The sequence below is a fragment of the Stegastes partitus genome, unplaced genomic scaffold (genome assembly GCF_000690725.1).
Source record: "Stegastes partitus isolate 25-593 unplaced genomic scaffold, Stegastes_partitus-1.0.2 Scaffold5, whole genome shotgun sequence".
NCBI classification, from domain to species: Eukaryota; Metazoa; Chordata; class Actinopteri; family Pomacentridae; genus Stegastes; species Stegastes partitus.
Window position 1 is genome coordinate 652,812 of NW_007577736.1, and position 25,560 is coordinate 678,371.

General features: G+C 40.5%; 1 protein-coding gene across 2 annotated transcripts in view; it reads right to left on the reverse strand.

The window, feature by feature from the left end:
• anks1ab (ankyrin repeat and sterile alpha motif domain containing 1Ab) overlaps window positions 1-25,560 on the reverse strand; it is a 49,646-nt gene that overhangs the window by 19,909 nt on the left and 4,177 nt on the right. For both annotated transcript variants that reach the window (XM_008279569.1, XM_008279560.1), the window contains exon 2: window positions 4,657-4,729. In XM_008279569.1, the coding sequence (XP_008277791.1) occupies window positions 4,657-4,729 (73 nt within the window). The remainder of the gene's footprint in view (window positions 1-4,656; window positions 4,730-25,560) is intronic.

The following is a 25,560-nucleotide window of genomic DNA, read 5'->3' on the forward strand; positions in this document are numbered from 1 at the left end:
GGCTGCTGGCTGTGCGGCTCCGCCACAGAACGTGCTTCTCATCTCTCAAAGCAGTAAAATCCAGGTTCACATCCAGTGAGACGGGCAGGTGAGCCTCTTGACTCTGAGAGCTGGGATCACTGCAGGACCACAGTGCAGGTTAAGCTAGCTCCTTCCTAAGGCAGGCGCCCCCTCGCTCCCACCCCAGCCCACCTGGCTCTTCTCCTCGCTGGGTACAGCTAGCAGCCTGTGTGCTCAGGGCAGAGGTTTGCTGCATCCCCTGCCTGTCTGAGACATGCAGGCAGCGCAGATGCAGTCACAGCAGCTGCTCCTGGCTCACACGCGCTACCCCTCACTGCTCACAGGGCATAACGTCCTGACGCCGGCTACTTCAACACAGGAGACCACGGATGCGCCTCAGCCTCAGCCACTGCTGCCACATCCTTCCCGCATCCACGACAGGCAACGGACTCAGTGATCATCCCCCCCTTTTCATCTGAGCAAATCCCTCAAGCTCTTCTTTTTTAACTCCCCCCCACCCCTCTTCTTGCTCTCTCTCTGCTTTTCTTTCTCTCGCTCTCGATCTCATAGCCCCATTCCCATACTGTGTGATCGCACTGCAGGGCTGCCGTATGCTGCCTGATGAAGTGGGGTGCTGCTCCACGTAACCACCTCTCCCTCTCTCTCCCACTATATCAATTCCCCTCCCTCTGCTGCTCTCGCTCTCTGTCTCTCTCTCTCTCTCTCTGCTTGGCTCGCACTCTCCCTCACTCTGTCTCGCTTCTTTGCCTCTCAAACACACAGAAAAATGCAAACACTCCTTCTCCCTCTTCACAGTCTGCCTCTCTACCCCGTTTCCCCTCCTATCTTACCCCCCCTTTTTTCTTTCTCATACAAATGCACACACACTGACTCGCTCGGTGTCTCCTTAACCTACCTCTCCCCCCTCTCTCCCTCCACTGCACTGATTAGAATTGCACAGAAGCACTCTGATCTTGCCAGTGCAGAAAGGACACCAGGATCAGAGGCAAGAAACAAGCACTGAGAGCCGAGAATCACAGTCTTTTTTTTTTCTTTTTTCTTCTTTTTTTAACGTGTGTGTGTGCAAAGAATGATTAGAGCGTAAAGGGATGACGGAACCTCCATCCTGTTCTGCAGGAGCAACGGCAGGTTTTTTTTTTTTTTTTTTTTTGGTGGTTAACAAAGAGTCTCCTCAAACCCCTGCTTATTACCAGAAGGCTTTAATTCATTTACATCTTACTTTGATGATAAGACAAGGGGGGGCAGCATTGATTCAAGTCAGCAGAGTCTCTAATGCACTTGTACAGGAGAAGAGAAGAGAAGAGAAGAGAAGAGAAGAGAAGAGAAGAGAAGAGAAGAGAAGAGAAGAGAAGAGAAGAGAAGAGAAGAGAAGAGAAGAACACTCTTCGAGACCTGTCTTTTCTCCATCTCGCCCAGTTATGCAGCATGACAGAAAAGAAGCAAATTCCATTATGTACTTCCAGATGCTCATGTCACGTCAACCATTTTTAGCGTACAACAGAGGCTACTTACAGGAAAAGCCTAGATAAGCAAGTGAGTTGATATAAAATTCAGATAGATTCGGGGTAAAAGATAAAAAAAAAAAACTACACAGCACCATTTTACCCTCGCACCCACCTATGCAGGGCTGCTGCTTACTGAGTCCGACACTGGTGTTATCTGGGTACAGCTGCAGGCAGAGCGTAATTATGCAGGCTTTTCAAGTTGCTTGCAATCACCTCACACATTCCCAGACGGGTAGTCAGCCAGTCAGCCAGGCAGTCAGGGCAATGAGAAGCAGTGACAACGGAGGGGAAGGCAAAGTGAAGGGCTATTGATTGAACCTCCTCCGTAATTGGCCACCTATACCCCTGTTGCTCTGGCGTTAACAATCAGGTAAAAGGCCAGGTCAGATCTCCGTGACCCGTCAGTCATCCGCAAGGACCTGCGCTCATCATTCGTTATCGGGAGGAGAGGCTGCTATCAGATTTGCTCTGACTGAGGAGAAGAATGATGGAAAGAGGGAAGGAGAGAAGACGGGGGAAGGAGAGAATGAGCAAGAGGCAGATAAGACAGAAAAAGACTAATAGAGGAGGAGGCGATGAAACATATGGACGAGATAAGATGGTAATAGGAAGTAAGAAGGATTGAAGTGGACTAATTATGATTCACTACAAGATCCCACAACTCCTCCTCCTCCTTCTTTACTCTTTCCTCCTGAGCCTCATCCCAAACTCAGCTTTTACGCCACAAGATCCAGACAAAGAGTGTTAAAAATACCAGCCACCCCACCCAATTACTTCCATTCATTTGGGACAGCAACACCTCCCACGATAGTAGGACCTAATTACTGACTTACAGAGTATCCAATGCTCCTTCGTTCGTTGGGTGGGGGGGAACTGGGTCACTGTCTTATCCCCTGTTAAACAGGCCAAGCTGTCACATCTATCCATGTGGGTTTCTGTTCTGTTTGCGAGGTCTAGACTTGGCTCCAACGAGTGCCCAGAAAGGCCTATTTACTGAGGAAGAAGGTTGAGGTTGTGCCTAGATAAAGCCGTGCCTCTTTATCAGAGCAGAAGAAAAAGCAGTAGCTCCTTGTCAACACACCCAAGCACTGGAGAAAATGAGCCGCAAAGCTGAATTAATTCAGGGAAACTGAAGGCGGACTCTTTTCCTTTGAACGTCAGCATGCCTGTACACAAACTGAGCCGATGCCTCCTGTGTGCTGTTAGCTGTGCTCGCTCTCTCCGCTCGCTCGCTCTTTTTAAGCTCATTTACTCAGTTGCTCTCTTAGCACACAATCGACGCACTCTTGACGGACACACAACACAAACAACCTCATCCTTGAGCGGTCGCAAAATTGCACAAACATGTTTTTGTTAGACGCAAAAATCTGATGTTCTGAAATCTGAAGCAGAAGATGAACTGACCATCCTTGACTTCGGATACGAGAGGGACAGTCAGTGTGGCTATACAAGGAAAACTGAAAATGCACAAAACAGGGATAGAGGATAAGGTGTTTCCGCTTCTGTCACAATAAAAAGATAAAAGTCGGATGAAGATTTACAATTTAGGTTTCCATCTTTGTGTAATCCTTCTTCTCCTGTGCATCTCCCCTCCTCTCTCTGTCTCCCTCCCTCTCCTGGTGATTATTCTGAAGGGTACCTGTTTGTTCCCTTTTATTACATTGTGGGGAGAAAAAAAAAAAGAAGAAGCATGACCTCTTTACTGAGAGACACATACAAAAACAGCAACAAAAGCATTCTCACAACCTCCAGAACTACTTGTGCACAATCTCCGATTAAAATCGGAGCAGCAACTGCATGACTCAGCTGAATCTGGGACACTTTCAGCATGCCATCCTTCAAACGGCGACTATAAATAGCGCACACCTATAAGTGTGGAAAAAAAGGGAAAACAAACACCATGTTTCCTCTTACGTAATGTGGAATAACTTCAGGTCTTAATTGTTTGGATAGCAATTAATCTAAGAATGCTCGGTGAGCTGGAAGTCCAGTTTCTATTAAAATCATAAATTAATGCTGCAGTGGACAGCTTTGTTTAAAACGTGACTCCATTTGGTCTAAAACTGCATTAATGAATAGAATATAATGGTGAAAGAGGTAATTGTGGCTGATAATTGTTTTGTTTTATTTATGCATTATTTGTAATATTTGTTTCTCAGTTTACATTAGTTTTGTAGTTACAGTTTAAATGTATTTTAGTGTTTTGACTAAAACACTAAATGGTTCTACAGCATTAAGTCCATTCATTTAAATTCCATGTCAGTTTTTTATTTTTATTTTTTAACGTCCACCTTAATGTTTTTTTAATCACAACTATTTTACTGTTTCTGCACTGGGTGGTGTTACACCTTGCTGTGGTCAGCAGATGCTGGTAATCCACGAAGCATGCTGCGCATAACTAATGAGAATTTTATCTAAATAAATGTGATGAGACATGTAAAAAGCAGCCCTTTGCTTCGAAAAGCTGTTACACAACCCCGTATGATGAACCTCCTTATGGCAGAGTATCTAATGGAGGTAGGTTTACACTGTATCCACTCAGGAGTGTTATCTAAACAAACCGAGCTGATGCCAGCTGGCTTCTCCCTCTGCATTGCCTGAAGGACACTTGATGAAGCGTACTATCAATTCGAGCCCTATTGAGATATACAGTAACTCGAGTAAAAAATACGACAGCAAGGGGAATTTAGAATCAGATTTCCCATAAAGTGGAAACCTCGTGTGTAACAAATAGCAACAAGGATGTGCCAACAAACAAATGTCAGCTTCAATTTCTGGGACTTGTACGAACAGTAAGACTAACCGCTAGATAGCAGCTCTTAGAAAAGCAGTTGCTGCTCGTGAATCTTAACAGTTGCACAGTGTTTGGTTGCTGCAAATATTACATATAATTTCTGTTCAATAAACTCTGAAGGACTGTCATCAATGCAGCCCCAAGGGTAATTAAGAGTTGGATAAATGGTTAATGAATGAAGACTCACTTAATCTCCAGAGCCAGTTGTCACTTTGAATTATCCAAATTATAAATTACACACCACATAGTCATATCTCTGAGAAAAAAAAACAAACACTCCAGAGTGCACAAATAAAGTCTGTTATCATGACTGCAAAATAGGGTTTGAAGTATTACCTGTGCTTGGTGTGGGCTGTCTGTTTTTGGATGTTTCAATGCCTGCTCCAATCAAGTTCATAATCTTCTCAATCTGTTAAAGAGAACAAGCATGACAAATCACCTTGCGTTTATTTGAAATATCAACACATTTCGCATTAACGTAAAGCATGCATTAAACTCTCATCTAACCCTCCTTCATGCTGCCAAACCAATTATAAAACAGGAATGCTCAATGAGTGGGACTGAGCAAGGAGTTAGGAGTGTGCTCTGCCGCTGCTGCTGCTGCTGCTGCTGCTGCTGCTGCTGCTGGGAGTGTTGGGAAGAAGGCGGGCTGCTTTGCAATGATGGATTACAAGCAACAGTCTAACGTGGACAGCAATTCAATGACTAATCCACCACTCAGCAAAAACACAGCTGGCTGATAAGGTGAATTACAATCTAGAATCTCCTGAAACTCTAAATTATTGCTGCCCGCAGGACGTTCTGTAACCGCGTCCAAACCGTACAAACGGCGCCTCAGGAGATTGAGATCTGCTGCAGACTGTTTCTCAGGGAGTATTTGATTTGCCCTCTCAGAACTGTATTATTTAGGCTTCACAGAATAAAGCAATAGCTTACTGCAAGGTTAAGTGTGCACAATGCTGCATGCAGGAGATTACAGAAACAACTCGGAGAAGAGTTGTTTTGGGGCTTAGAGCCAAAAATGTTTATTTAAGAAAAACTCTGACTTTCCAGAGCCAAAATACATTTCCTGGTTGTTTGTTTGCTTTTGTTTATTTTGCTGAATAACTGAATAGCAGCTGAAAATTGCAATAAAGTGCTTTCGGGGGCTGGATGCGGCATATGTCATCAAACTCTCATAGGTGATACATGAAATGCAAGCAGAAACAGTTATAAGCATAATAACATTTGTTTTTCTTTCCAGTAGGGATGGATGTACATGGACAGACTAGATCGGTATCTGCCCCAATGTTGACCTTATTGTTATCCAAGTGGATAACAGGGGATGTTGGCAGGGGCATGACTGGTCTACGAGATGCACTTCCACAGACTCACAAAAGTTATAATACAACTCAAAAGTAAAGCAACCGAGGGAAAAATATCCTGTCTTTCTATGTTTCTCATAATGCATAATACTAGCAAATGTCCAAGTCTTGTAAACGCCACACCCACAGTTTGTTACACAAGAAAACATTAAAACACCAATACTGTGTAGGACCGACTGGTGCTGCCAAAACGGCTCACCCCAACCAGAAGTTTCTTTCTCTTAAAAGAGGGATTTTTCTTTCCCCTGTCACTTAGTAATTGTTGGATTCCTCTCAATAATATAATATTCTAAGGTCTTTGGTATATTGCTTTGATCTTGCAGTTGTCTTTTCACAGATATAGCTTGTTAGGCAGCTGGGTTCAGAGCACAGGGTCAGTCACACTACAGCACCCCTGAGCAGAGAGGGTTAAGGAGCAAACTGATACTTTTGCTCAAGGGCTAAAAAGTATCAGTTCGTTGGTTCTGGGGCTTGAACGCCCGACCTTCTGTACCAGGCAGCCCGTGGCCCAAAGCCATGCATGCTGAAGCACCACTACCTGTCTGTTGACCTTACTAAGTAAAGTACCCTGAGATGACTTACATCAAGTGAGGCTCCACGGATCAGACCTGTTTTTCCAACACATTCCAAAGATGCTTAGATTGAATTTGAAAACTGGGGAATTAGGAGGCCAAGTCAAGTAATTTTTGCAGTGTTGAAGGGAGCATTATACTGCTGAGAGAGACCACCGCCATTAGGGGATACGATTACCATGAAGAGGTGTACGTGGTCTGCAACATTGTTTAGGGAGTACGAGTCTAATAAACATGCACATGAATGCTAGGACCCAAGGTTTCCTAGCAAAACATTGGTCATCACACTCCCTCTGCCACCTTGCCTTCTTCCCTTAGTGCATCCATCACTTTCAGGATGTACTATGGGACAATGACACAGTGCACACACATGCTCCAAGGTATCCATCCATTAATGTTAATATAGGGTCAGGGGGAGAGGGGGGTACAACTCAGGGTGGAGGTAGGGGACATCCTGGACAGGTCGCTGGTCTATCGCAGGGATATACAGAAAGACAACAAGCACACTCACATTTACACCTGTGGATAATTTATGAATACAATTAACCTTAACATGTTTTTGGACTGTGGAAGGAAGCTGTCAACGTCAATTTATCAGAAAATGTATTTAACATAGTATGAAAGTCTATACCAAAAAATATTTTGCACATATTCTTTCTTGGGGTCCAATGAACCCTGAAAGACCTTCTACGTATGGCAAGATGAAAGTCCTGGTTAATGAGCCTTGAGCACCTATGACCCCTGTTTACTGGTTGTCCTTACTTGGAGCACGTTTTGTAGGTTCTAAACACTGCATACTTGGAACACCCAAAAGAACTACCATTTGGCAAATACTCTGTCCCAGTTGTACAGCCATCAAAATTTGGTAATTGTCAAAGTTGCTCAGGGTCTTATGCTGCCCATTTTTCCAAGACATCAACTCTAACTTAACCTCAACAACTGTTCACTTGCTGCCTAAAACATGCCAACCTTTTGACATGTGCCATTGTAACAACATAATCAACGTTAATCACTGCACCTCTCTGTGGTTTTAATATAGTGGCAGATTGGTGTATGTTAGACCCATTTGCCACACCTGAGTTCAATTAAGTGTGAGGTCAGAGAAAAATTCCCTATTTTGTAACTTTAATATATTGCATTTGGCATCATTTATTTAATTTAAACTATACTTGAGGGTATGAAGGTCTGTGTCTTTTTTATTGACAGTATGAAGCATTTGAGTGCCCTAAATGTTAAAACAGGAACCGCAGACAATCAGTCCTGGGAGGGACAAATCTGATTTATCTCATCCCCTTTCAAAGCCACAATTTATTACAAACAAAGGCTGGAAATACAGCAGGGTTGAGATGGTCTCTAATGTTTTCCCTTTTCTCAAACATTCAAAAACAAGGACTGTACTTATTGATTTTATTCAGTGCAGTGGGGACAGACATTTTATTCGTGATGACCCAATGTCATATTTCTTCAGTATAAAAACCCACAGTGGCGTATTTATAAGTCATGATTTTCCAACTCAACAAACAGTCTGGGACTTATATGTACTGCATATTTGAATAATAATCACTCTCATCACTGGCTAAGTGTTAGCATTTGTCTACATAGTGCCACGCTATTTGCTGACACTTCATGCTTCAAGGACAATAAGACCTCATGCACAGAACAAATGTACCATTCACTTTGTTATACAGAGAACAGACTATACATATTAATAGCAATCAGTATTCTTTGGCTACAGAGCTGGGCCTGACCTCCCTAGGGCCCTGAGCAAAATTCTGCTCAGGGGCTGTAGCTGATCAGTGAGACATGTAAACCATTTACCATTGTCACAACTTCACACCTGACACCCCAGTTGTCCCACTACAAACCTCTCTCCTTTATAACAGTTTGCTCCATACGTAGGCCTATAGAGGACAGAACGAATATTTAACTAACAATATTTATTGTGTATAATATTTATATAAAAAGTATTAACCCTTCTTGAAAATGTTCATCTTTAGTTGCTTTTATTACCATTGAATAACAATTGATTTAATTTGGCTTTTTTGACAAGAATTTACAAAAAAAGACTCTTTAATGTCAAAGTGAACACACATTTTTACAATGTAATGCGAACTAATTAAAGATGTAAAATAGAAAATAGGTGATTGCACAAGTATCCCTACCCCTTACATTGATTCACCTAATTCAACACAGATTCAGCCAATTGTTGCTACAAGTTAGACAATTAGTGAAATGGAGATCATCTGATATCCAGTGAATGTGTTTCAAGAGATTGTAATATAAAGACAATCACTTGAGACAGTCATTGGTGAATCTGTACTCTTGGCTATGACTAAACGAAAGAGCAGGCCATCTTTAAAAACTGAGTGAACATGTAAAAAAGAGATTAAAGAGGGAGGTCACCAAGGCAAAATCCTCAAAAGGAGTCACAAGCTTTAATGTCTGAGATGGTAGAGACTGTTGCTTGTTCTTAACTAGTCAAAGCTTTATGGGACAGTGACCAAAATAAAAAGTTTCTGTTTAAAAACAAGTTTGCAATAAATCTCAACTAGAGTTTGGCAGAAGGCATGTGGGAGGCTCTGTAGTCAACTGGAAGAAGGTTTTTTTGGTCTCATGAGAACAAAATTGAGCTTTCTGGCCATCAGAGTAGATTCATAGTTTGGTGGACACCAAACACAACACATCATCACAAATACACCACACCCACCATGAAGCATGGTGGTGGCAGCATCATGATGCTTCTTGGCAGCAGGTGCTGGAAGACTTGTAAAGGTAGAGAATAACATTAATGCAGCATGCATAGAAATACCCTGGTGCAGTCAGCAGAGAACTACAACTTGGGCGAAGATTTGCTTTCCAGCAAGACAATTAGCCGAAGCATACAAGAAAGCTATGAAAAAGTGGTTATACACGACAAGCTGAATGTTCCAGAGTGGCCAAATCAGAGATCAGACCTCAATCCAACTATCCAACTAAAGGGCTGTTCAATTACAACCTCTGTGCAACCTGACAGTCTTCCATAAAAGATTGGGGTAAAACTGCAGTGATCAGATGTGCAAGGCTGACTGAGAACTATTCACACAGGCTCAATGCTGTAATTGCAGCCAAACTATATATAACACTGAGCTTTGGATTCTGCTACCTAATCATTTGTCCTATTTTCACAATATTATACAATTAACTTTGGCTATACAATGTAAAAATAAGCCTATAGACTGCAGCTGTAGCTATAAAATACTTATCCTATGGCTTTGCTGAATATTTGGTAGGCAGTATTGACTGAGAGGTGTGCATCCATATTACGCATAACCATTGGATTGTTTTAAAACTATGCACATCTAGGTGGAGTGCCATCCTAGCTGTAGCCTATTTTGTCTGAACTGGTGCCCATAGCTGTTGCTGCATGTGCATATGAATGCCTGTTCACACGCAACACAGTTATCTTTTCGGAGCTGCAGCTTATAAACACCACTGCCCGTTGGCGCTGTTGTGTTTCACTCTCACTTTTGTCAGGCGCAAAGTCACAGAACGCAGCCCTGGAAGTGGCTGACAAGCAAAACAGACCAAGAGATGCAGTGCCCAGCTAAGTTAGGAGACAGACAGATTAGTGAGAGATGCACTGCAAGCCTGCACATCAACTTAATGTTACTGTTATTTGCTGACATCAAACTTGGAGAGGAGAGTTGTAAACACTGACACCCACTTTGACATGAGTGGGAGGCAAGGCCCTTGCATAATTTGCAGGGGCCTACGCAACTTGCCTAGTGAGTGTTTAGAGCCGCCCAGCTCTGTTCTGCTAGTGCGAGTGAAAAAAGTGTAACTTCAAGTCCATGTTTTGACAACTTTAAGCAAGCCAATTAGCAGACTGGGGTCACCAAACTATTGCAGGCTGGGAACTAAATTTAGAATCACTGGAGTAGTCTATTCACAATCGGCAATGAAGATTTTTTGCAAGCCTGAAAAACTGATTCTGCTTTCACCAGTGACACCAGAGACACAGTCAGGCTTATTTGATGTAATATTTAGTGTTTGAAAAAGCCCTATGCACTTTGCTAGTGGCATCAACACTGTGGAAAAGCCTTGATTCATTTGGAAGTCAGGCACATGGGACGCATGGCATATGCCTCCAGCAATACAGACCTCACATTACTCTTTGAATTAACCCAGTTACATTCTATATCACACACACACACACACACACACACACACACACACACACACACACACACACACACACACACACACACACACACACCGGGATAGCATTACGTCTAAGCTTGCACCTTTAATAAAACCTGTCATCAAAAATGCTTCTTCCGAGAAAAACAGCTTCATCATAGTTAAGCTGCCAAAAATATTTCACAACTTCGTACACATATTTCTTTGTTATTAAAAAAAGAAAGTTGCTATCAAATATGTCAAACATACAGTGCTGTGGAAAAAAAGTTGTAGGCACTAAACGTAAGGGAGACTTCTTTCAAAATCAGTAGTAGTTTCTCTAATACACTTCATACAAAGTGAGATAAGAAAAGAAATCTATATTTGCTGTGACCACACATTGCCTTTAAAACCACATTAATTCTCCTAGGTACATTTGTACACAGTTGTATTTAGCAGGCGGGTTGTTCTAAGCTTCTTGGAGAACTTGCCACAGTTCTGTTGTGGATTTAGTCTGACTCAGTCACTGCTGTCACCTCATGTTATCCTAGACTGACTCACTGATAATATCAGAACTTTATTCTTCTATATTTGGTGGCAGAATGAATTTGGAACTGATTATATTCTTTTCTGATTGTGCTGCATGAAGTACTACTCTAACATAGCCAGACCATTCTCTAGTTCTGACACAGTGCTGTGTAGAATGGTCTGGCTGCACCTCATCATCATTCTGCTACAGGAGAAAAAAAAAATGCTCTAATGTTTGTGTATTTCCCTTAATCAGTCACAGTCATCTAGGGTGGGACGAACAGGCTGCAGCAACAGAGCTAACTTAAAATAGTGACAGGGCAACTGTTCTGTTGGAACATTTGGATTAAGGGAGGCAAAAACTGTCATTAAAATGGATAAAGGTGTTGTTCAAAATGGTAATACATAGAAAATGGAAGGGGAGGATGAAGAAAAGAGAAATGCGTGGCCAATGGCAAGTTCATAAATGCAATACACATCCAGCAATTCAAAATAATGCAGTACCTACAACTGTGTATATTAAAGACACCTTTCATGTAAAAGAGTCACTATTTGAAATTTATTTTTCTATTAGTGGTGTTAAGTGCAACGTCCACTTTAAAGCTTTAAAGTCTGCATCAAACTCAATGTTTATATGGTTTAGTATACGTTTTGCTCTACATGCATATCAGCTTTACCTTTCCCAGCAATGAAAAAAATATCATCTTGAAGGTATTTTTAATGGTATATGTAAGTTTTGGCATTCCCTGGATAACAATGTGGACAACTTATACTGCACCCAGGCATGTATACCAATGAGACGTACGGGCTACCCAACATAAATGGACTGTCGCTGTGTTTTTGGTTGTGCTGCCGTCTCCCACAGTTTTTTCACCTTTCTTCCTAGAGTGTTAGTTCAAATGTTTTTGAAGTGTGGTTGTATGAGGTACTTACCTACAATCAGTGTACTGCTAATGAATGTAGCGCTGTGGACTTCACTGACAAAAACAGAAATCTTACCTTCCAGTGCACAGATGTTGATGATCTACTTCTGCCTCGAGTTAGGCTGTTTGTGTTACTGTGTCACTTTGGTGTTTTAACACATCAGTTAAAGCAGCAGTCTGCTAGCAGTACTAGCAGACCAGCAACTACTGTGTTCTGCCAGGTTAAATTGCTGGTTTTGTGAAGGGAGTCTGGTGGCTTTGAAAAGTGCGATATAGCAGCTCGCCAACCATGATCTACCATAGGTAACACACCGACTAGAGATAAGAACCTCATACAGCCCTGCTTTAAATATTCCCAATTAATTAATAACAATTCCAACATTTCTTTAATCTAAGCAGCAAACTAATGTATGAAGGAGTAATTTGACAAAATGACACTTTGGTTTTTGTAAAGAACAAACAAACTTGATATCATGTATCAACTGGTGAGCTTTAAACATACTGGTAGGCAGATTTTATGCAGATTACGCTAAGCTAAGTGTCTGTGGACTCAGGCTTCAAACCGAATGTACATCTGTACATTGAGAGTAGTATAAATCTAACACAGAACAGGAAAATGAACAGGCTCATTTCAAAGTGCCAAACTATTTGTTGACATCTGTTTAGTGCCTTATGTTTATATCACTGCACTTCTGCAACAATAGAGAGGTACACAGGCTCACAAATCAAATCCAATGAGTATACAAAATAATAACTGTAATTTCACTATACACCCATGAAATAGAGTTAAGCATTGTGCTGTCCTTATTGGTACTGTATTAAACATGAAAAGGTCCAGTTACCCTGACCTGGTAGTCTGCTCTCAGTAAGAATTAATTTGACTCAAAGTGCACTTTCTAGAAAATGTCTGAGAGCAGGATGGAAATAATCACGTAAGAAGATCCATTCGCACAGAGATGTAATTGATAATGCTGCTATGAAGCACATGGGGGCTTTGAGTGGACAGTATCATTAAATCAGCAGCGCTCAACTGAGTACTACATCCTGTAGTGATTTACATGTTAATACGGGTTGATCTGCTCCTCAGCTCCTGCTTATATTGCAAAAAAATTTTTTTTTTTTTTAAATTATCCAATTTATGTCACCTTTTCATGCTCAAGTGTTGCAGTGAAAAAGATCTGACAGTGAAGGTGGAATCGTTTTGCTTCTTTCCAATGCAAATCAACCGTCTGACAGGATTTTTGTGATCCGTTCGTGTCCTTGGCACTTGTCTTACTCTGCGTTGCCTCCAGACATTATTGCTTGATCCTCTCAAACTTGAAGCAAGCATTTATCTAAAGAAAAACTAAATTCTTTTAAATATAAATTATTTAAAAAGTGGCAAGTTAAGACAGCCGACATATCCTGGAGTGCACTTGTTACGTGTTTTGTCCAGGAGCCTGACACCAGCTCTTCTAAAGTCTGGACTTGATTTAACTTTAGAGATTAATATTAGAGCATGGTGGTCAATTAATTCATTAATTCTCTCCACCTACCTCCTCTCTGACATATGAAAAGGTACTGTTGGTACTGAGGCAAACAGTATACATCCATTATCTATACACCGCTTATTCCTCATTAGGGTCGCGGGGGGCTGGAGCCTATCCCAGCCGACTTCGGGCAAAGGGAGGGGACACCCTGGACAGGTCGCCAGTCTATCACAGGGCTACACTTAGAGACAGACAACCAAGCACACTCACATTCACACCTACGGACAATTTAGAATCACCAATTAACCTCAACATGTTTTTGGACTGTGTGGGAGGAAGCCGGAGAACCCAGAGAGAACCCACGCTGCACGGGGAGAACATGCAAACTCCACGCAGAAAGATTCCAATGCCTCCACCGGGACGTGAACCGGCAACCTTCTTGCTGCGAGGCAACAGTGCTACCAACTGCGCCACCCTGCAGCCCGCGAACAGTATATAATTCAAGTTTATTTGTAGCTTGATAGTTAGAATTCATATGACCACATCGTACTGGCTGTGAGTGCAGAAGAGGCAGAGGGAACAGTCAACACAATGCATTTCTCTAAGTTTATGGTCTGCTTGATCAACAGGTGTTTGAAACTCGACTTGAGAACAATACTTAGCCAAGAAACTGAAATAGACTTAGATTATTTCTTACTATGTGTGTGTGTGTGTATGTGTGGGAGGAGAAATCCATAAAAATCAATCTAAAATCAAGATTCGAGTGGCGTCCCTTCGCTGCACCATGCTCCACATAATCAGACGTAATTATTGTCTGAAATTATCAAAACAGTCATAATACTTTTGTCTTGCTTATCAGCCAGAGATATATTGTGCAACCCAGTAACTTTTATCATTTCGCAGACAAACTCTAACACTGAATTGCTGACTTGAATCAATGTGGCTTCAACATATTGGAGACTGTGCTTGTTACTTTTACAGAGCTCCATATTAGCCAGGAGTGGGCCAATTTTTCCCAGAGTGAGTCAGTCTCAGTGAGTTCCTCTACAGTCCTTATTATACCTACACTCATTATGTGCATCACTGCCCCTGAAAAATATACAGAATGTATGCATATGTGGCACCATTCCAGGAGAGAACATTTTAAATCCTCAAATACTGAATACAAAGCAGGAGATGGAATATTTTAATGTAATTAGAATTAATTGGGCTTATAGCTTATGCCCATAAGGGTCTAGCTGCTGTTAGATTGAATTGCCGTCGGACCTGCTCTGCTTTTGGTTTTAGGGATTTACGCTTCAGTTCTACACATATCATTTAATTTAAAAGCGAAAATTTTACCGTAAGGTGAAATGTTTGCAGCTATGAAGGGGCCCAAAGAGGAGATCAGGCCTGATGGTTCCAACATAATTAAACATTAAAATAACTGCATGAGACAGTTATTAAGACAATAAATTCCAGTTTACAGTATCAACAAGTGACTTATGGTGCTAAATCTTGAATAGCTGCTCCCTCAGCTATTGGCTTTAAAGAACACAACCCCAAAACAGATCAATACAAAAGCCAAATACAGTAAAAGCCCGTGGTAAAGAGGATGGGATAGCCATAAATTGCTCTGACGTACTGCACAGTGGCTAACTCATACATGTGTTCCATATTAAGCACTAATATACACAGTGGAGAGGCCTTTAGAATGTGAGTGTGCTTGGTTGTCTGTCCCTCTTTATTGGTCCTATGATGGACTGGTGACCTGTCCATGATGTAAACTGCTTTCACCCTAAGTCAGCTGGGATAGACTCCATCCTCCCTGTGACCCTATGAGGATAACATTGTGTATAGAAAATGGATGGATAGAGGGATAGACGGATGGAGACGTCCTAAGCCATCTAAAGGATCGGTATTGAATCAGCTAAAATAAAGTGTCCGTGTGTTAGGTCCACCTCAGCTCTCTTGAATGACATGTGAGCTCTACACTGCATATGTGAGAGAACATTACAGTGTGTGAACTGGGAAAATTATTTGATCACACTAGTTATTTCTCCTCTCGCTTTCTTGTGAGCAAAAATCTGTGTAAAAAACATGTAGGTGCTGGTACCAGGTCATATCAGCTGTCACTAATTAACACCAAATCCATAAATAGTGTAATGAAAGAACAAATCTATTGTTATGGCTGTCTTTAGGTTAGCATTGGGCCTGAGCAACAAAACCAGAGATAATAACTTCAACAACAGCTAGTTTACTTGGATGCATCAAAAGTGAATGGTCCACACTTATGTAGCACCTTTCATTCATCTTAGGATCCAAAGAGATGTGTTTCTCATATCCTCATACACCCACACATAGAGGCAGCAGAGCTGCCATGCTAAGTGCTAGCCTTAATTATAGCCTTAATCTAAGTGTAGTTATTCAGAGCAACTAGGGGTTCAGCATCTTGCCCAAGGATTCTTCTGCACATGGAGAGGTCACACCGTTAACCTTGGACAACCCGCTCTACCACGGCCGCCCCATTAGCTGCAAATCACCATGACAGCACGGCACATGACAACACATGATGAAAACACATCATTTGCATGAACAAACTTCAGGTATGCTCCCTTCTTAACTCATGACAGCTTCTTTTCCGTCTGCTGCTCTCCCTGTGGCTACTGTGCAGGTCTTCAGAGGTACGTTAGTCTGTGCCCAAAGACCTCCTCTTAATTACCCTAAAACAGCCCTTTGTCTGTCACCACCTCCACCTAACCAACCCTCCCCTGGTGGCCTGCTTTCAGGGATAATGAATTTGCTGCCTTTTTTGTGTGTGGAGGCCTGTGCAGAGTCTCTGTCCAAAGATCCCTGCTTCAGGTCAGCCACTCAGAAGCTTAAAATCAACACAGGGCAGCAACTTTACTAGCTTTCTTTATTTAATGTAAATGAAGGCAAGATCATTCCTTTATCCTGGTTTGTTTCTATTTAAGTGTATAAATGAATTTATTTGTGTGTTAACATTAGTCTAAGTCACCGGATGTGGGATGCAGATATAAGCCCACCATTAGCTGCTCATGTCAGGTGGCTTTCTTGCACCATCTGCTTATTACTGTTTTCTTCGCTACAGGAAACAACAGCGACGAGCTCTGGGCAGCAACGTAACGCACTGAAAATTTCAAATTTCACGGCAGCTCTGCTAGTTTTTTTCAGTGGATTATCCATTTTAACCACAGTGCTCATCTCCCTGCATGTAAATGTTCCACCAAAACAATTCCTCCTGTTACTATTTTGAACACTGAAGCGGCATCCTTTGCTTAGCCATGTCCATGCCGGCTGTGATTGGTTTTAAGAAATACAAACAAACTAGAGCGTTTTTTTTCCCCCAATAGCAGAATGATAATGAGCCAGACCATTATGTTTCACAGAATGGCCTGGCAACATTAGACTATGTTAATTTTGAAAGCATTAAATGTGTCCCTTGATAAATAAGCTAAAGTGGATAACTTCTGCTTAAACCTTTTTTCCTCTGGTCTCGATCAAAAACAGCTCATTAAACATGATCAAGCATGAGTGATATTGATTGAAGTGAAGCATTTTATTGTGATAAATTTTTCATCGCCCAGCCCTTGTTTGCGTGCTCTGTGCTATCTGTACTCTGCCAAAGACTGTATTTGTGGTAAAGAAACATCGCTCTGTAGCGCTTCTGTACAACTGGGAGCAGGCGGTGAGATGAGTGTGTTTACAGTTACAAGAACTACAACAAAATGAGACACGTTCCATCTAGTTGGTCACATCATATCAGTTTCAATAGTCACATTTTTCTTGTTAAACTTAAAGTTTGTAAGCTGAGTAGTTTTGTAGTTTAAAGATGTAGCTTATGGGCGCCTGGATAGTTCAGCGGGTAGGGCAGGCGACCCATGTACAGGGGCTACAGTCCCCGACGCAGCGGCCCGGGTTCAATTCCACCCAGCGGCTCATTTGCTGCATGTCATTCCTCCACTCTCCTTCCCACGTTTCTCTGTCTGTCTTTTACTGTTGCTGTCAATAAAGCTGGAAAAAGGCCACAAATAAATCTTTAAAAAAAAAAAAAAAATGTAGCTTATAAAAAATAAAGTGTGTCAAATTTAGAACATTACAGCTTTTATAATAGCAGTTCAGATACACATCTAACCAACATTTAAGTGAATGCAAGCATCAGATCTGACTCCTTATAATAGTTATCCAAAATTAAATAACTCTAATGCTAAAACTGCTCTCTACCACTGCTGGCTTTTCCTCATTACATATTTTTTTGGCAGTTACAATATAATAAATGGCTATACATTCTGTACAAACACGACTTGTGCCAGAAGTCGCAAACAATTTTAGGTTCTTGTCTGTCCTACAAAATTTTTCAGACACTGTCAGGAACCACAATTATCCAAGCTTGAGCTGCTTTTCAGATTCACTGTGGACTGTGTAGTGGGGCAACATTCTTTATGAACACACCAATACAATTAGAACTAATTCAATACAAACATATTTGACATTACTAAATTGTGTCGCTTTTCCAACGTTGAAAAAGCTCTAAGGTATGGAATTAAGACACAGGATATGTCTTTGGGAAATTTGTTAATTCATCAAATATGTGATAAATTCATGTTATGTGTGTTTTTAACTCAGCTTGTAATCTTTTTTTTTCCTTTTGCATGTCATTGCTTCTCTTCATTCCATCTTTCTTGTCTAGTAAACTACATGCTAGCTAATACGATAGAGATAATGTGAAATAATCTTAAACAATGTCCTTTAGAGATACAGAGTACATTATTGTTCACTGAGCCAGTGAGTCCTGCGCATAAATAATGGCTGCGAGCCCAAAACAGAAGAGATAATGGAAATGATGGCTGGATATAATAAACTAACCAAAAAGGCTGCCTGCTTCACTGGCGCTGGTCTGGAAACAGGATTACCGCCTCAGTATCACTGTCAATAAAGACAGATGGGCCAGTAGCTCCACAGTATACAAGACCCAGATCACATAATTCTATCCAGCAGTGCTCGTGATTTGGATTGATTTTTATTTATTTGACAGCTTTGGAGCCACACAGCATAAATAAAGCTGGCGAGAATGGTAACAGACAAGTCAGGAGGGCCTTCAAGGAGTAGGCTATTTGAAATGAAGGGAGGTATTCTGACATGTGAACAGCTTTTTTTTTTAAATATACATGTTTTCATGGTTGCTACAAGAATCTCTTCGAAATGATGAAGAAATTTTAATTTTCATGCAAAGAAGTATGCAAAATTTAAAGTTAATTGGAGAAAAAATAACCTTTATTTAGAGCTTTTCTATAAAGACCTTTTCATTGACTCATGGTGATCACCATAGATTTTGGTCATGATATTGTAGGAGTGCGTTCCAGTAAACATACCACTGTATTATGATGTGCCAGAAATACATTTAGTATGTCCCATTACACAGTATGTCAAATGTAATATGAGAAAACTATCAGGACATCCTACTACATGCAGTTGGATTTTGCAGTGTCCATTCAGCCTGCTCTTCTGGCCGTTCTCACCACAATCCTCTGCAAAGTTATGTTACAGTGTCTTGCTCCAGCATAGACAAACTTGAGCCACTGAGAGCGCTTTGACAGATGACATCTCATTTTGCACTACAGACTGCAACGTCTAAGTTTAAGACACAATATTAAGGGGAAATAATATGTCGCAAGTGTGCTCATACTGCAACAGTACAGTATTTTCTCAGGTTAGCTACAGCACATATTGTTGTGTAATTTTTCTATCTACGATCATAAAAAAAGATCCATCATAATGGATGGATGGATCTTTGACCAAGAAATCATAAGAAAGCCAAATTATCTGGCCAAGCATTTGATGGCAGCTGTCAGTACCTCACAGGGCTATAGACGGGTTTCAATCACCACTCAAGGTTAAGTGCTCAGCCCAGACATTAACCCAAGAATTACAGTTAAAAGGTAAATGTTGTATGTGACCATATAACACCCTGCTGTTGAAGTCTCTATTTTTGTGTAAAAACATCACACGGTTGCCAGTGAGTAATTGTTGTTTTATAAATTCTGTTGTGATGTGGATGTGTTTTAGTTAGTGTACATGTTTTCTTCGATTGTGTCTTTGTGTGGAAGGCTGGTTTTCTGAGTTGCAGGTTGGGCAGGGTGATTCGGAGGAGGACGCTCCGGCACAGCTGCTGCGCATCATCCCGATCAGCGCGCTGGATAAAGCCACTCTGCACTCGTGCTTCAGCGCCCAACGATTGCCTACCAAATGCATGGTACATTCAGGCCACTTAGTTGTTTAAACTAAGCCTTCTCTTGTGTTAACTCTCGAGTTCTCCAGTAACCTGCATTTTTCTGTGTGTTTCCAGCATCTCCTCCTCTCAACCTCAGTTCCAGCCATTCAAGTTTCCCACTCCAGCCTTCACACGGATAACCTCTCCCTTCACGAGCATCGGCACGAGACACCACCCTCACTTCTGGTTTTCCTGCTGCACTGTGGACTTCCGGATCCCTCACCGACCTCCTGGTGGCCCTGTCACTCCCCTGGATTCCCCAATAAACCTGTTTTCCTTTTAAACTGGCCTCCCTCTCGTTTGGGTCCCACACACACATTCCTGCAGCCACCTGGCCGCGACAGATTCATTGCATATAAGTATTTTCCTGTAAGATTTCCAAATGCAAAACAGCTAACATTTCCCAAAAATTAGTAAAATACTTTGTGTTTGTAAAGGAGAACCAGCTGCAATTTTATAACCCAAGTAAGTCACAAACTGCATTTAGTCAGGGAACAACCTAACTGAGTTCAGCTGACAACAGGACAATCAGATTTTCATTTCAAACTGATGATTACAAAAAATAAAACAACAACAACAACAAAGAAACAGATGTATTTCTGAAATTAAACAAAGCTTTTAAAAAAAACAAAAAAAAAACTGCTCCTTCACTGAAAAACACAACACAATCATTTATAAGTTATAAAACTACGAAACCACTGTGACTGTCCCTTAAAATTTAATCCCCCAAACTGCTATTTTTAAACAAGCAAACGTGCATTTTCTTTGCAAGAACACAATAGCTTAAGTCCTTTCACATCTGGAATAGAGCATTAAAACAGCAGCTTGGAAGCACTGCGGAGTCTCCAGCGTTACACCTGTTGAGAAATTGTACAGACAGCGCGGCAGGTGAAGCAGGACTGTGCCTCCACCTCCCAGCCCCCACCAGCACCATCGCTGCTACTCTCATATTCATGTACCACATCTGTCTAACCAGATCTTGGGATGTGTTCACTCTGCTGTAGCTCTCTATATAAATTATGAACCAGCTTACACATACTTTAAAAATAGTCTCTTTTTATCAGGTGATATAACCAACAAGAAAATGCTTTTGTAAAATAATTCTCTTTCATTTTAAGTGTGGCCAGTTTAAATTCACATATATAGTTTTTGAATCATATTAGGCTATGGTATATATTTTTTCACACTATATGCACATATATGCGCCACATGAATTTACAAAGATTGCAATAGAACAAATTGAATGTAATTAAAATATATATAAATCTATATGTAACTATGTATATATGTGTATGTATGTATATATATATAGTTAACATCATATATAACATCATAAGCTACCTGTTATGCAAAACCACAGCCATTAGCAAATGGAGAAGATTTCAAATGCTTGCATGTGTAAAGACCTCAGGAGTACCGCTGGGAAATTCAGAGTACGCACACGAATCAAGCCACTCAAGCATCTGTAACATGTGGCCGTGTTAACCTTTGCCTTTTGAGTATTGAACAGATGCAATGAAGATGTCAATCACCTTTATTATATATGCCATTTCCATCCTGAGTAACACATGTAATGGGTACTGAAATGCAAATTCTTATATAATGATAAGCTATTTGTGGCACTGCTCTTAGAGAAAAAGGAGGAATCTGTTTTAAAATACATGAACTTACATGTGACGTTGAGAGCAGTATTGATGCAACCTCAATCTATGGATCCATTTTGTTTAGTGCCAGCATATACTGTATGGTTCCCATTTCTGTATATAACTGGCCAAGTGGTGAAGGCTGTTACGATACACTTTAACAGGAGTAATAGCTGTATTTATGTGGCTGGTACTGATCATAACAAATTTAAATTTGAAGGCAAAATTGAGAATTTGGCTGAATTTTTCCAGCTGTGTGCTAGGGTAACATTGAACAGTTAGTACTGTGGTAGAGTTACAGTCTTTGAATGAAGTGCACGATTGTGTGTAAGATGCAGTGAGCTAATCTACACTTTTATGGTGTTTAAATTTCCAGATCATTTGCTATTTAACATAGAATTTGGTCTAGAAATATGGTGAGTCTTTTCTAAATGCTCTAATCACTTCAATGTCAGTAACGTTTTCAAATGCAAAAGTTAAAAAAGAAAAATAAAGCTAGTCTGGTTGATTTCAAGCAGGGACAAAGGTATAGTAGATGACAATTGATTTTTTATTTATCTTTTTACCCGTTGTGGCCTCAAGTGTCCATAATTCAACACAGGTGTTGTGTTTCATTTCATGTAATGTATGCATGTACTAATGAGGCCATAATGGGCACTGATGAGCCCTGTCCTGCACTATTCCTGTTTTTTCCCTGATCCTCATAATAAGCAGAGGTTAAGTTAGATGTTAAAAACTCATGAAATGAAATGAATGAAAAATACTTTATTCATCCCAGAAGGGAAATTCAATGCTTCAATTCATGCTGTGATTTCAAACACTGTTCAAACAGAGAAGCAAAATGAAGTGTTTAAATCCTTTAAAGAAGAACTACAATATGTCAGACTTAATGTTACATGCACATAACATGGTGTGTAAAATATCTGTACACAAAATTATGAGAACGAAATGATAAAACTTACGGTAACATTAGAAGTCTCATCAGGTAAAACTGGTTCAGCTGTAACTTAATCCCCTGCTGTCATCACTGACGTTAAACTAATTTGAAGGTATTGGTTAATTCAACTTCTTTAGCTCCTGTGTGACTGAAGGTCAAGTTATTTTTGTAAGTTTGCTGTTGTTGGTGGTTTTGAGGATTTCCTTTTGATTTAAACAAGGGGAGTTTGATCGTTTGAGCAGCTCTCCTTGGCCCAGCCCCTCTGTCCATATTTGGAATTTCCATATTCAAACTCACACAGTTGGTTTAATCAACAGTTGTTTCCATCCATGTTTCCTTCATGCATTTTACACATTTATTTAGCTGATATACAAGACGTGCGCATTTCAAAGCACTGCACTAATGTATTAATTTTGCACTAATTAGCTGTTTATTTGTTTATTATCAAGTCTCCTCAAAAATCTTCCACATATTGAAATATTACACTTACCGTACTTTACAAAGTAGGTGATCAAACTGCATTTAAAAAATGTGATTCTAATAAATGTGGCCCCATGGACAAACATTTTTCGGTGGGCTCCTATACCGCCTCCACCTACACATGTCAGTCTGATCATTTCCTCAGGCACTCAGAAACCAGCCACTACTCTAGCTGGAATATTCAGTTAATATAATAAAAATGTATTCCACTGACATAAAATAATTTAGTAAAATTTTTGTTTCATTCCTTAAGTCCCGTTTTATGCAAACATTATTGAAAACTCCCTCAAAAAAAAAAAATATTTACTACTTCACCAACTTTTTTGATAGTAAACCAAATATCTTTTCGGGGTTGATATTTGGTTGTTGGCCAGACAAAGAAGAAAAAAGAAATTAGGATATGTTTATTAAAGCTTTAGGGGATTTTTCAGTATTTTATACAATATTTTATCATTAATAAAATAAAATAATTATTGGCTGCAGTCTTACAGTTCCCCTTAGATTAAATAAAACTGTATTTTTTTTGTATTTTTTTGTGTGTGTGTTAACTTCTTGACAGAAAATGTGCTGGATACAAACTAAACAGTTTAGAGCTTAATCCTGAATTTGGCACAGGGTCTTCCCACAAGACCAGAACTAAAACACGAAGGATGGAGGAGCCGTCATAGTTAAATTTCTAATAAATGTGTGATAAATCAAATTATGTGGACCCAGATGACACATCTCAGTTGGAAATCCAGCCTTGCCATCACAGGCCTACATTAAACAGTAATGCAGGAGGCTCATCCAGGTCCCAGTCACATGTCAAAAGAATGATTTACTAATCCAACAAAAGCTGACAGGACAGATAGAGGACATCATAATGCACCATCATAAATTTGAACCAGCAGACAGACATCAGCACTCACCACGCAGACATGCTGAGGGTGAACGTGGTATATCTCTTTGAGGTTTCCCACAGAGCATTTTCCTAAATTAAAGTTTCATTTAATTACACCCAAGACAAATCCAGAAGGATTCAGACAAGTTAGACCACCCAATAGTAATGTCCCATATTCCCTCCTCTTTACAGCAAACATATTTAATAATATAAAGTCTTGTCCAAATAGTCCATCTGATCATTTTTGCTCTGCAGTAAGCAGTGTCAGAAAAGAAATTCAACTGAGGCTGTCTCATCACAACATTTTCGGCAAAATTTTAAATAGAATATCAAGTGCGTTCACTACAACAGGAAACAAAAAACGGTGAGCAGTTACATAAGCTGCCAGATGTAATAATATTTGAAATGTATACGTACCACTGAAAATGTCAATGGGGTTTAAAGGTTATACTTCAACTCATAGCTTCCTTTTTTATAATAACATCATGTGAATGCCAGCATTTGTGTTCAGTAGTTCAGCTGTCTGTGTGTGCATGTCCTGACATAAGAGTGTTTTTATGTATGTGACCTGAAGCCCAGGCTCCCTCTGAGCCTCGTGTGTCGTTTTAGCGTTTTAATGATTAATGTGGTGGTTGATCGCTGCATGAGATACAGTGGCTCCAAAAAGTATTCGGACAGTTAAAGAAGCATAAAACGAGACTGGGGTTTTTGAGAGTATTTCATAAAATGCTATGTGAACATATGGCTAACTGATTTTATACATCTTGGAACTGGCGAGTTGAAAGCAGCTGCTAAAATGGCAAAGACAGGTGAAATGAGTTCAGACAAAAGGTCAAGCATTGCCATTCAATTCATTAAAGGAACAAAACCTCAATCCTCCGTTCTCCACGGTAGGATGTAGGATGCTGTGAAACTAAGACAAATAGGTAAGAAAAAGAAGCCAAGATTGATGAGAATTGCAAGATGTAACTCAAAAGAGCAGTATCCATACAGAGGGAGTGATATGACAGAACCTATTGGGCTTTAAGAATAAAACAGCTTGGATTAAATTAGCAAAAGAATGGAAGAAAGACAGAAGTTTTCGGAAGCATGTTGCTTTCAGAACATCAGCCTATACAGATCTAATGGCAGAAAGTTGGTGTGCAGAAAGCCAAAGGAAGAATTCAAATCAGCCTGCACCAAGAGTACAGTGAAACAACCAGATGGCTGCAGTCCAGGACAGTTATTCTTAAAGTGGTGAAAGTCATCTTGTATTTACTGATGAAATCATGAACTTCAAGGTGTACAAGAAATCCAAGTACAACTTATACGAAGTCATAAATAATCTGGCAATAGAACAGGCTTTTTCAGCAGGACGATAAGCCAAAGCGTGGCCGACCCTCCCAGAGCCAAGACCTAAATTGTACTGAGCATCTATAGGGTGCTATGGAGAAACAATGGTCCAGTCTGACAAACTAAAAGCTTTGCATCAAGAAAACCTTAGACCAACGCTTTCACAGAAGGCAGTTGATATCATGTCCTGATGTCATCAGGTAGCTATGGAAACAAGAAGACAGCAAACTCAATGTTAAAGAACTGTACAAGTGCCCTTTAGTGAAGCTACAATTAGATGTTCAACAGACGTCGGAAGCAATGGGGCATTTCCTGGTGGCCTGAGGGTATTTCTAGCTGTCCGTTTTAAGGGACTTTGGCAGTAGGCTACTGATGACAGATAGGGAGACGATGAAAAAAGAAATGGGGGCCTTTAAAATAACTAGCATGTTTGCCAGTGAGGGATCGGGTTAGTCTAAAGTGCAGTTGTGCTGTCTATCCACATAATACACTATATGTAGGCTACCACTGCCAGGTTGCTACCTGGCTAGTTAGCTAGGGTAGCATTTTCAATGGAAAAGTGTTGTTCCTGTTAAATGATAATTACCTTCGTATTAGACTAACTTACGTAAGTTCCATTTTATTCTCATTTTTCCACTTGGGTGCTGTTTGATTAATGGAGACGAATGAATAAACTTTTGTAT